Source organism: Grus americana, chromosome 11 (genome assembly GCF_028858705.1).
Source record: "Grus americana isolate bGruAme1 chromosome 11, bGruAme1.mat, whole genome shotgun sequence".
In the NCBI taxonomy this organism is placed as follows: domain Eukaryota; kingdom Metazoa; phylum Chordata; class Aves; order Gruiformes; family Gruidae; genus Grus; species Grus americana.
The window spans coordinates 183653-196733 of NC_072862.1; the positions used below are offsets into that span (position 1 = coordinate 183653).

Consider the following 13081-nt stretch of genomic DNA (forward strand, 5'->3'; position numbering starts at 1 on the left):
CTGTAGGGGAATGGAAGCACTGGGTGAAGCAGTGGATTCAGACTGTGTGACATGGTAAAAATGCAGTAGGTCAACTAGATGAAGGATGTTTTTTGCAACAGCTTGGGAGGTAAGAATGAGAGAGTCTCAAAATTCAAGGTGCCCTTCATCTTTTAAAACTGAAACTTTCATGTTTTGTTCAGAGAAGTGGAAGCATCTGTTTGCAGCAAATGAACCCATGAGCCAAGAATGTCAACTTTTGCTCACATGTGGAAATCTCTGCTGCTCTGGTTTAAAAGCCATGTCTCCGATATGTGTGCCAAGGTCATAAATGGAGCCCGTGTGTTCACGGGCTGTTTCAGAGCACCAAGGTCAATGATGATCTCCTCATGGCCAGCAACAGACAAAACCCAAGCCTTCTAATACTTGTACCAGAAAGGGATATATTGTAGCTAAAACTACTTACTATTTTCTGAATAGAATGTGTCTTTGTGGATCTGCCTTCTTCCCCCATCTGATAGCTAGAAATTGAGACTGAGGCTCAGAACCTGCTTCTACTGAAGCCAGTGGCAAATTTACCACAGATCAACACAAAGTCAAACGGGTGGGTTTCTGGTTTTGTGCAGAGATGATCTCAAGCCATGACAATAGATCAAGATTTTGAGCATTCTGAAGTTCAAGGTTTTTAAGGTCAAAACTCAAAATTCAGATCTGCATTTTCACTCAATGCAAACTTTAAAAAGCTTGGACCTATTGATTTGGTTTAAGTCCATTTCTGCTTTTCTGCTCCAAGCTTCTCCACCCCAAACCCATCCCAGCATATCTACCTCAGAACACATTCCCCCTTCATACAATAACATCAGCCCATTTGCTGTATTGATGTGGCTTTGTGACAACCCAAAACCTTCAAACCTTCATTTTAAAGACACAACTTTTTTTACTCCCCCTGATTGCTAAGGAAAAGTTCCAAACATGAATCATGTAAACAAAGCAGCACAGTCTGCTTCAGCAAGCACACAGCCTGAACACCTTTGGTGAGTGTAAACTGTCAGCTATGCTGATCTCTTTAGTTGCTTACTCTTAGTTTTATTTAAAGATACTTTGGGTATCAGCACAAACTATTTTGTCATCAACCATTATAGTAGATAGGATGGGAAGTCTTTGTAGATGAAATGGTAGTTGCATTACAGCCAAACGTAATGGTGAAAGAGGAGAAGGAAAGGAAAGAGAAAGAAGCATAACAGAAAAGCAAGATGCATGGAAACAATGATCTTCTTAGAATCACAGAATCATAGAATTCTTTTGATTGGAAAAGACCTTTAAGATCATCAAATCCAACCGTTAACCCAGCACTGCCATGTCCAACACTAATCCATGTCCCTAAGCACCACATCTACACATCTTTTAAATACCTTCAGGGATGGTGACTCAACCACTTCCCTGGGCAGCCTGTTCGGGTACCTGACAACCCTTTTGGTGAAGAATTTTTTCCTAATATCCAATCTAAACTTCCCCTGGCACAACTTGAGGCATTTCCTCTCATCCTATCGCTTGTTACCTGGGAGAAGAGACCGACACCCACCTCCCTACAACCTCCTTTCAGGTAGTTGTAGAGAGCGATGAGGTCTCCCCTCAGCCTCCTTTTCTATAGACTAAACAACCCCAGTTCCCTCAGTTGCTCCTCATAAGACTTGCACTCTAGACCCTTCACCACCTTCATTGCCCTTCTCTGGACACGCTCCAGCACCTCAGTGTCTGTCTTGTAGTGAGGGGCCCAAAACCGAACACAGTACTCAAGGTGTGGCCTCACCAGTGCTGAGTACAGGGAGACGATCACTTCCCTAGTTCTGCTGGCCACACTATTTCTGATACAAGCCCGAATGCTGTTGGCCTTCTTGGCCACCTGTGCACACTGCTATCGACCAATACCCCCAGGTCCTTTTCTGCCAGGCAGCTTTCCGGCCACTCTTCCCCAAGCCTGTAGCATTGCATGTGGTCGTTGTGACCCAAGTGCAGGACATGGCACTGAGCCTTGTTGAACCTCATACAGCTGGCCTCAGCCCATCAATCCAGCCTGTCCAGATCCCTCTGTAGAGCCTTCCTACCCTCCAGCAGATCAACACTCCCGCCCAACTAGGTGTCGTCTGCAAACTTACTGAGGGTGCACTCAAACCCCTCATCCAGATCATTGATAAAGATATTAAAGTGAACTGGTCCCAATACTGAGCCCTGGGGAACACCACTTGTGACTGGCCGCCAACTGGATTTAAGGTCCATTCGCTACAACTCTTTGGGCCTGGCCATCCAGCCAGTTTTTCACCCAGCGAAGAGTATGCCCGTCCAAGCCATGAGCAGCCATTTTCTCCGGGAGGATATTGTGGGAAATTGTGTCAAAGGCTTTACTAAAGTCTAGTTAGACAACATCCACAGCCTTTCCGTCATCCACTGAGTGGGTCACCTTGTGGTGAAGGACATCAGGTTAGTTAAGCAGGACCTGCCTTTCATAAACCCGTGCTGACTGGTACGTAGTTCATACAGTCTAATTCTGAGTAATGTTCAGCATTGACACCCATAACCAGTACTTAATTACTACATAAACACTTTCTGTTACCAAGACAAAAGAACAGAGGTAGATTGCAGGGAGGATGTGGTCTAACAAGCCTAGAGTTATATCATAAAAAGAGATGTAATCCGGCCACTCTATAGAATGATTCCAAAACTATGGACTTACCGAGCAAAGTTTTCAACAGGTTTGATTCTGATTTTCTTTCTCCTCAAGCAAAGAATTCATAATCATACTTTTCCATTATTAAAGCATTGTTTGTGCCCAAATAATAAATATTTCATCATAACACTGAGATCTCAGGAAAAGCTTCCACAGTAATCTCAGAGCTTTAGGGATACCTGTATTAGAGGTTGAGAACTGTAAGAGCTCAGTTCCTAACAGATCAAGGTCACACATCTTTTTCTGGCACCTGTGCTTCCTTAGATTTCCCTCAGATTTATGGGAGATTTCTATGAATATTTTTCTGAAGTTAGATGTATACATAAGTGGTCAAAATCAAATTTGCTGTGCTGCATTACCATGCAATGATTTTATCTCCACTAATCCATGCTTTAATTTGAAGAACATCACCATATCGTCTGAGTTTCACAGATGCCACAGACTGTATAATAATTGCTATTAATAATGTCTGGTTTGGAACAATTTCATCACAAATTCCACATAGATTTTTACACTTCATTTTTTATCGTATCATCAGAGCACATCTGCTCTTTTTCAAAACTGTGGCCTGGAAGAGATGAAACAGAATTTCCTTCTTTCCTATCCGTGTGAATGCTGTGGGTTTTGTGAAAGTGCAGGTTCTGCTAAACCAGAGGTTGTCCTCCTGAATTAATATCTCATCCACAAAAGCCACAACCAGCAGTTCTTTTCTTTCTCTCAGATTTAAAAAAATGCAAATAATTTAAGAAGCTACTCTAATTGCAGAATAAACTGAACAATGTGACTCAAGATAGAGCATTAATAACTTGTCATGTACCTGGCTGAAGTTCTAAGCAATAATTTAGACTTGGCATGTACCTGGAAGGAGGAAGATTGCTGCTGCCACTTAACAACTCATCAAACTACACTCAAAATCTAACAGGAGCATTGAATTATGATCTACATTTTCTGCAGAATATCAATGACTCATTATTAGCTTTTTTGTTTTATGATAATAACACTCTTAACAGGTTTTCCCTGGGAAGTATTAACCCAGGATTTTCAGACACATTATGATATTAACTATCTCCACAGCATTTTCATCAAGTAGGAAAATATTATTCACAATTTACAGATGTGCAAACAGAGGCATAAGGCATACCATCACTGCATAGCATTAAGTCTATCTGTAATTCTAGGAGACATTCACTACTTGAACTAAGCAGGGTTTGTATTGCTCTATGAACTTCTGCAATCTGTTAGAGGCCCTGAGATGCTAAGAGCTATAAATCATTGTTGCTATTAACAGCTGGTGAATTCCTTGGGAAATAGACATAATGATAGTATGATGGAAGCTGCAGTTCACTGCTAAAATGGCTGGAGAAGAATTTCAGCCACCCACATCTGCAGCACTAGTTGGGTGGAGCTTTGTTTTAATTTTTTAATCATACCAATGCAGGATATTTGAAAGGAGAATGATGACAGATTTAAGGAGAAGGACGAAAACTGTATAAACAGGGAATGTTAGGGGAGCTGTAGGGAAACTATACCCCCCCTTAGCTGCCCACATTCCCAGATTAAATCATTGTCCTTCATACGTGACGGCTGTTTGACTTCCTACAGGAAATGAGTTTGATACATCTCTGTCCATTTCCTGGTGAACACGTGTCCATATTGCGAACATCAGCATTACAACAGGCACCTCTGCCAGCAGCCTTAAGAAAAGCTGAGGTATATCTAAGCTGCAGCAACTTCTCTCACTCTTGTAGAAACCCCAATGAGTAGTACTAGCATTGGCCATGAGTGTGCTCGCAGGAGGGCATTGCCTTTGCTGCAGATGAAGAATGCGTTTCCATTGTGGAAGCTGTCAATTTGACAAGTTTTGCTAGGGCTAAAATACCCTTTAGTGATGGGAAAGTCCTTTGCAAATGTCTTTTGCAAATGTCAGCTGTCACATGATCCCTGGTATTTCCTGCGCTATTAGTTTATACATTCTGTTTCCATTTTGCTGGCCTATAGTATTCTAGAAGTGACCTGAAAAATTCCATTTGTTACTTTCTGCATTGCAAAAGAGACACTTAATGGCTGAAATTCTTGAAAATGTGTCAACTGCCAGTTATATTGCATGGTCACAATGCAGCCCTCTGCTGGTGAAGGCTTGTAGGTGTTTCCATATGTTTGATACGCAGTTACTGATTAAGAACTAAACTTAGTATCATGCTAAACAAGTGTAATATTTCACCAGGGCAGTAACATATGGAGGTATTTAAGGCTTATCTCAAAAAGCAAGCTGAGATAGGTACATTAATTGTGTTAGCTGAAATCCAGGGTAAATTGGCTTTGACAGACCATCATGTTGACATGGATATGCTCCTGGTATCTGCGATAGCTTTCTTAATTAGCTGATTCCGTAGACAGCATTGATTTGTATCAGGCAGATACATTGTACGATCTAATCAAGTCTAACTAAACCCAGGGGTATCTTAATGGCAGTCAGTGGAGCATAGGAAAACAGACCATTATGTGTCATAGCAGAATACTGCAGTCAAAGGCTGCCAGGTCATCAAGCTATATCAAATATAGTCCTTAGTCTGTAGTTTATCTGGGTGTGTAACTGAGGATTTAGGATACAATGGCTAACTTAGACAAGAGACTCCTGATTTTTAGACATATTCCAGTGATGACTCATTGCTGCTGTGCAGCCCATTCTACTGTTCTGACCAGATAAAGCCACAGCTGAATCCTATGTACAAGCCTTGGTTTTAGCAGCCTCACCTGCTAAATGGAAAGAGATTTGAAAAGACTCTAGCAATATTGGTAAGGTACAGACATCCCTTCTTCCTCTTTTGTACAATCATCTAATACCATCTTTTTTTATGAGAGCATAGGCTTAGCCAGATTAATCTTATCTACCATCTTCATAGATAAGTTCATGCCATGTGCCAGTGCCCACTGACTGTGCTTTAAGGCCAGGTAGGTAGTTAATAATATCAGCTTGATAATGAACTTCCTGATCTTTGCAAAGTATCAAAAGAGAGATGCAGCTTCATTGCCTGCTTACTAGTTAACCTTCTAAATCCCCTATTGCAAATTATTAATCCGTTATCACAGAATATAAACCTCCAGATAATCCTAGCAACAGTCTTACAGTATCAAAGCATGCTTCGGATTATCTGTGTCATGCCACTAATGCACAGGCCTTTGGAGCAGATACTGTACTTTATCTCTGCTTCCAGTTTATTAGTTCCCAGAGCAAGAAAGTCAGCAAAGAGGCCAATGTATAAATACTGTATGGAGTTAGCAGGCCCTTTTGAAGGTGAACTGAGGTAGCAGAGGTAACAGGAGTGTAGAAGGCCACAGCATATATGAATGCAGGTAATGAGGTTTTAGAAAACCTGTAAGGCTGGAAGAAGACTTTCTGGGCATAAAATCCCTGGGCTCAGTTCTCTCTGAAACCTAATTCTGTAATAACACTTTTAGAGAAATAAAATGGTGAGGAGGGGTGAGGGGAGGTTCGCCTGCTTGTCTAAAGAACAGTCACCGTGTGGTCTCCTAAACACTGTTTCTCTCCCTCAGGAAAACTTGCAGAAGCTGGTACACATTGAGCACAGTGTGAGAGGGCAGAGTGGCCTCCTCCAGCCAGGAAGGGTGAGTGCTGCAGGCAGGTCTATGCTGATAAGGGCATTGTTTCCAGACAGCTATATCTCTGATGGCCAGATTTCAGATGTCTACAGGTGTTTACTGAGCTATTGTGATAAGAGTTGGGCACTGGTTTGTGTAAAAAGCCATCACTCTGGCAGCACACACAGAGATGTGCCCAGAGCCTCAGGCTGGGAAAAACATGCATTGCCACTGCTTTTACACAGAGCAGCCATTTGACTTTTCACTCCAGCTGTCCTCAGCCACCCCATGTATAGTGTGTTTTGATAGAGCTGCTGTTTTCCTCCCTATATACTCCTGTTGAAAGGTTGCAACACTAGCAGGAATCACTTGCAGCCTGGAAAGGCTCAGAGTTTTATTTGGCTTGGTTAGAGCCTTAAATCAGGGGAAATTATTTGGTTTAAAATTTTTATTCTCACCATTCCCCAGTGGTGCTTTTAATGCAAGACATCATTTTTAAGCAACACATGAACAAAAAAGTAGGAGAGTGTATAGCTCTGTCTTGCCATCCACATCAAATGCAAATTTCTTCTCCTGGCTTTCAAACCTGTCCAGTTTCCTCAGCTCCAACCTGCCTCTACATTTTAAAAGATTTCTTTCTTGAGTTCTGCAACTCTAAATTTCCCTTCAGTCCACCAATATCTTTAGCAAAACTCATGAAGCAATTTTCAAGGCACACATACTCATAGCGTAAGAATCCTCAGCAGCCAAATACTGCAGTCGACCTCTATTTTTTCTCTATACATCAGTATTCTCACTTGCCCTTGCCAGGTAACGCTCTAACAAATTCTGCAAAGCCCAGCATACAGAATTTATGTGATTGGTCTCTTTGATTATAAATTGTTCTGGAGTGGAAAAGTACACCAGATTCTGTTCTCCATCCAAAGAGCAGATGACTGTTAATTCACTGATACAGTTCAGTTATGCTAGACCTTTACAAATGTTACTGCAATCAAGTGCTAGTATGCTGGTTTAGCTGCTTACATACATAGTCCTATCTACATACATAGTAACAAGATGGACCAACAAAGTATTGTGTTTGCAAACGTGTATAGATTATGTATGAAGGCATAGTTATGTGGACATAGCATTTCTTTTTGTCTGTCTATTTTAGAGGATTTTTAAAGATAAGAGTTCTTTTCTGAAGCCTATTACATGTTAGTTTTGCCATCTGTGACAGTCACCTCAGCACAGTCCACAGTGCAGAAGCAATGGGCTGAGGAAAAGTGGGTTTCCAACCAACTTGGTTCTGATACAAATGCAAGTCATGAAGAGCAGCAGGGCTAACCCAAGCAAAGACTAAGCCGGATCATAAGAACTAAGGCTAAAGGCAAGTGTTGAGGCATCTCTCTTCCTGTGCTGATGAAAGCAGTTAGAGTAGCTCTTTCCCCAGAAGGAATATTCTCTTTTCTCAATAAGATTCAAAATGAGAAGCCTCAGGATTACAACCTGCTGTTTTCTCCTTCAGATCTTTGTTAAAGAGGGAACGTTGATGAAAGTCTCTGGCAAAAACAGGCACCCTCGGCATTTGTTCTTGGTAAGATTTCTTTTACGTTTTTACTGTCTCTCGTATCTTCTCCTGCACTTATGCAGCCCTGAAGCCTGGCAGAAACTTTCAGTCTGCAAGTCATTTAACCATCAGCAGTGATGTGGTGAGTCAGTTTCTAACAGGGTTGTAGCCCTTTTCACACATGTCCCATTGGCCCTGCATACAGGAATGTGGGCTGTACAGCCCTCCATTTGTGCCACAGCTACATACAGCCTTGACTAGGCCATAATTTTGCAAAAGAGTGCAAGTTTCCAAGGTGATGAGGAAGATGGGAACTCCTGAATACTTTCAGCAATTAAGCTTCACGCTTGAAAGTCCAACCCTAAAGCCTTAGGAGATCTGATTAGAAGCAACAGAGAACACCCTACTGCTAAAGTTTATGAAAGCTTTCTTTTGATTCACTTGGGAGAGATTTGTATCCTTGAAGCTCAAGGACTGGGTTTTAGTTCCTGATATCCACATCTATGTAAATTACCTGATAACTGTGTGCATTTCCTCAGTATAGTCCCTCTGAACACACACCTCCAGTTTCCTGTTGATTAGAGCAACAGTTTTCAATGACAGTTTGCAAAATTCTTCTGTGATAGTTAAGAAAAATGAACCTTCCATCAGTTGGGTAGAATACCCTTCACAAGGGTGCACAACCCTATTGCAAAAATTGCAAGTGTGTGCAAATCAAAACAGATTAAACCCCACTGTTTTGGAGATATGCTGTTAACACTCATGCTTTCTGTTTTGCATTACACACTACACTGAGCAGTTAGCGAGTATCTGAGACTCCAGGCTCCTGAGCTCTGTTGTCAACTTTTCAGCTTATCATGTAACCACAGGCATTTTTATGCATTCATTGGTATGTAGGGGAAAATAATACTTGCCTGTGTATTAGGAGTTTGTTACCTGCTTACCTGTTCATGTTTGAAAAAATTCTTTAGAGCTCCTTCCCAGAAAAGAGCCATAAAGAGCTGAGCATCACTGCTTCTATTAACATTAAAGTACTGTTCGCAGAATTTATTTTAAAATAAATGGCTTATATGCCTGGAATATGTATTTGCTGTGGCCTCTGTAAGTGCTGACAGCTTTTCACCCTGGCACCATTGTGAGGAGGAGAGATGGCTTATTACAGAGGTCACACAGTTTGCCATTAATTCTTATTTCTCCCTCTTATTAATATTTCCTATTTGTGCATGAGTGGATGCACAAGCTTCTTTGCCTCCTTGATCATGTATTGCAGTCATAATCAAAGATCAGATAGGATGGGACACAGTGCTGGCACTGCAGTTTTCTGATGGCTTCAATGGTTTCTGTGAAAATTCAGACTTTCATGTACTGAAAGTGATGGATTTCACCCAAATCTTCAAATAAGAGATTGCTGCAGTGCTGTTTTACTGAGTTGGCATCAATGGACTGTAACAACAGCAGTAAATGTCAAAATCATGACTTTGTTGAGGCAAGGAAAAATGGCCAGAATCTCCAGGAGCTGGTCTTAAGAAACAGTGTTCTCAGCAGTAGTAACTCTGAAGCCCACTGATGATGACTTCATAACAGATGATACCTGCTTCCTTACTTATCTCTCTTCTGAAACATTTGCCTTTGCTAGTATTACAAAAACATTTTGGAGTTGTGGCTAAAGCTGGGACCAAATTCCAAGAAGTTGTTACCATTTCATCTTCCAGTGTATCGTAACTGCCATCATAATCTACTACTATGGCAAATACTGAAGTGTCACAAACCTAGCTATGATAACTGATATGGAGAATTTAAAAGGAAGATCAGAAATCAGGTTGGTAATAAACATTGAGAGGAAGGTAATTTAAACTTGGGATAAACTGAGATAAATTTCAAGTAGTCCAAAATGGTTGTATAGGCTTGAAGGTCACAAGAGGCTGAAAGTATTACTGGAACAAAGAAAGCACAGAAATGAGTTTCTGGCACTTTCTAGTTTATGAACTATTTTTGATTCCTGGGGAAAGTTCAGCTGCTCAAACCCGGATGTTAACTGCAAAGAGAGCAGTGTCTCTTGGCAGCTGGAGACGTTACAGTAGCCAATGTCCTGTTGCTAACAGATGCTCTCAGTATTCAGAAACAGTGGGTTTTTTCTTCCTTTCAGTCAGAAAGGCAAACTGTGACCAAACATGCTGTCATGCAAAGTATGTGGTAGAGCTAGACTAAACCATAGTGGTCACTTTCAAGAACAGACACATAAACCCGACTTCTTTCCTGCTCTAACAGACTAAAGTTGCAACCACTTCAGGCTTCCTGTATTATGTCTCCTGTTGGGTAGGGGCAGGGGTGATTGAATCTTGGAAATAGTTTGAAACTTATTGGCAAATACCTGCCTTTGGGTTCAGTGATTTTTTTACTCAGTCTCCTCTACCCTGAAAGCTCCTCACGTTGCAGAGCAATGCCATGTATGGTGAAACTGCAGGAAAGCAAGTCGCTGTGGAATATGGTAATTCCTGCATTAACAACTGAATGGTTTTGTATTATTTGCTTGTCACTGCTAATGCTGTGGCTTGTCTGTTGTGCCACCACCACTCAAGCCACCACCACTCATGCATTGCTTAATGGACTATTTAGCCTATGGATACATTAAGACAACTACTGCATAGCAATGGCAATGTATTTTCATCTTGGCATATAGCATCTTTACTGCATCAGTCTTAAGGCCCTACCAACCATCACTGCCAACACCTTTTTGTAACAGCCAAGGCCTGCATGAACATATCCTTCCCTTTGCCAGTGCATCTAGCCAAACCCACGTGCTGTCTTGATTCTGATACCTGGGGACACCGTGTGGAAAAAAACCCAAGCAAACAACCCAAACCCACAAAACCCCAAGACTAGAATAATCTTCTAAACACTGTCTCTTAAAACCCACATTTATTTAAAGCTCCTGTCTTCTAAGGACCATATCATAAACCTTTGAAACCACTGGCAAAACTCAGGTAGGATAAGAATGTGTCCTAATGTATTAATCAAAAAAACTTTTCACAACTTTTTTTGATGCTTCACATGTCAGCTGCCACTCAAAAAGATCACTAGAAGCTAACGTGTATAGGTGTACTTTGGTTTAGCTTTGGATGAATGTATTTATCTTAGCTACCCGGAAGAGATTTTTATATGAACATTTTACATTTTCTGAAGTTCTTAGTAATGAACTTACTCTGACTGAAGCTAAGTCAAGACCAAGACCTGCAGAGAATTTCAGTGGAAGAGTATACACTGCAGGATAAACCTCAGAATTTCACCCCTACATATCCCAGGAGATAAGCCCACCAAACTAACATAGTTAGAATATGCTATAAAAATTGGGTACATACCAGACTCCTACTTGGCCTGTGCATTCAGGGTGTGCTTTGGTGGTGTGCATGCTTGTGCTCTGAATATATGCCCATAAGGAGTGTTGTATGCCTGTGCACAGTCCATATAGGCATGAGCGTGTAGGACACACACTTAGGGGCTTTTGATATGCATCTGTTTCTGCGGGTGTATGTTGTGTGTATCACAAGGTTACTTGAGCTAGCTGTTTCGTGCAGGCTGATGGTTTTGTTGAATCTGGTGTTTCCTGGCAGGATGTTTGGTGAATTTTGCTGTGCGCCTGTTTCCTGAGTCCAGTCTCTGTTTACAAGGATGTTGGGGCCTCTTTGCAGTGCAGTATGGGCTGCTGACACTGGCAGCCCCCCTAACTGCCCCCCAAGCACAGGACTTTGCTACTCAGACACTGTGTCTTATCTCACCCTTCCAAGAATTTCTCTACAAAGGCTGCTTGTGTTGTAAGGGGGATGTGGGAAGCTGCTATCACATGGGAGACTAATGCTCTAGCTGGCAGGGCTGGAGTATAGGAGGTTTTGGAGTCAGGGCTTAGAAAATGCAGCCCAGCACACATTCAAGCTGCTCCACTGACAGACAAGGGATGTTCAACACAGACTTGAACAGAACAACATAGGGTTCATAATGAACTACCCTTTAAAACATTCAGAAAAACCAAACATGCGGTAGAAGCTTTTAGACAGAGAGTACATTACGTATGGATGCCAGCAGTTCAGCAGGGCATAGATAAACTTGTTTGGATCAATAAATTTTGACACTGTAGGTTACAAAACTTGCACTGACCTCTATCGTTACTGGGTTCCTGTCACAACAGAGGGGATTATAGAAAGAAGGGGAAAAAAAGAAAAGTAGTAACAGAAAAAAAGAAAATTAAAGAGCAGACGTGTCCTCCTTTCTCTGTATTATCAACTGTTGTTTGGGGGATTGTGTGTGTGCATGGAGCAATGAAGAATAGGAATCTTTGTTCCCATATCAATATCTGAGCAGTTTGTGGATCCCAATTATATTCAGAAGTTTTTTGGCAAACAGGAAGTGGGTGTGAAGCCCAAGGACTTCTGGAAACTCCCCTGGGGGTTGTGGCAGTCAATCTCTTCTACTACAGATTCCTGAGGGGCTGCAAGATCAGCTTTTAGTGAGGCCCTGTCCTCTCTGCTTCAGGGAACAGCGTGCAGCGTGAAGCAGGAGGATGCATGAACCACTGGTACTGATGCTAGTTCTGTCCATACCATTCATACAGCCACCACTCAGGTCTCCAGTATAGATGTGGCAAAGGAGACAGCAGCTAGTGCAAACCCTTTCTTCATGAATATGTGTGCCTTGCTTAGCAAGCTTTGAATTATTTGTCATAATTTCATTGTGTGAAACTGTGGCTGGTGGGACCACCACATACTATGGGGGAGAAAAACAGAAGGAGGAAAAAAAATTCCAATGGGCAATTATAAAGCAAAGTCATCACTAATGTTTAATAAAATCTGGGGATATTAACCAAAGCTGTTGTGACAATGGCATGCACCAGGGTGTAATCCTTAATCAACAGTAATAAAAGAATGAGCTGCTTTTTAAAGAAATACATAAATTTTTAAATAAATAAAATAAATGGGGTTTGCTGTTCAAGAAACCCAGTAGCACCTTATGCCAGAATCCTGAGAATCTTTCTTAGGAGTTCACTTCCTTGGGCTTCATGCCCATAACTAGTTACCTTTTCTTGTGGTTTGAAACAAGTCTTAAGTACCGGCACTGATGAGTGACAGAGGAAGTCCTGTTTTCTCAGATAATCCTTTGAACATTCAAGAGATAGCAGAATCACCAGGCAAGTATGAGATTTCTCTAGTATTCTCCTATTTCACAGAGTACTCTCT

General features: G+C 41.5%; 1 protein-coding gene across 6 annotated transcripts in view; it reads left to right on the forward strand.

Annotated features, from left to right (window-relative positions):
- Nucleotides 1-13081, forward strand: part of FGD5 (FYVE, RhoGEF and PH domain containing 5) — a 119552-nt gene that overhangs the window by 87622 nt on the left and 18849 nt on the right. For 5 of the 6 annotated variants that reach the window (XR_008578782.1, XM_054837948.1, XM_054837947.1 and 2 more), the window contains 2 exons: nucleotides 6260-6331; nucleotides 7812-7880. The exons of the other annotated variant lie outside the window; for it this stretch is intronic. Coding sequence is in view for 4 of the 5 variants with exons in the window: in XM_054837948.1 (XP_054693923.1) it covers nucleotides 6260-6331; nucleotides 7812-7880 (141 nt within the window). In the remaining variant the exon portion in view is untranslated. The remainder of the gene's footprint in view (nucleotides 1-6259; nucleotides 6332-7811; nucleotides 7881-13081) is intronic. 6 annotated transcript variants of the gene reach the window in all.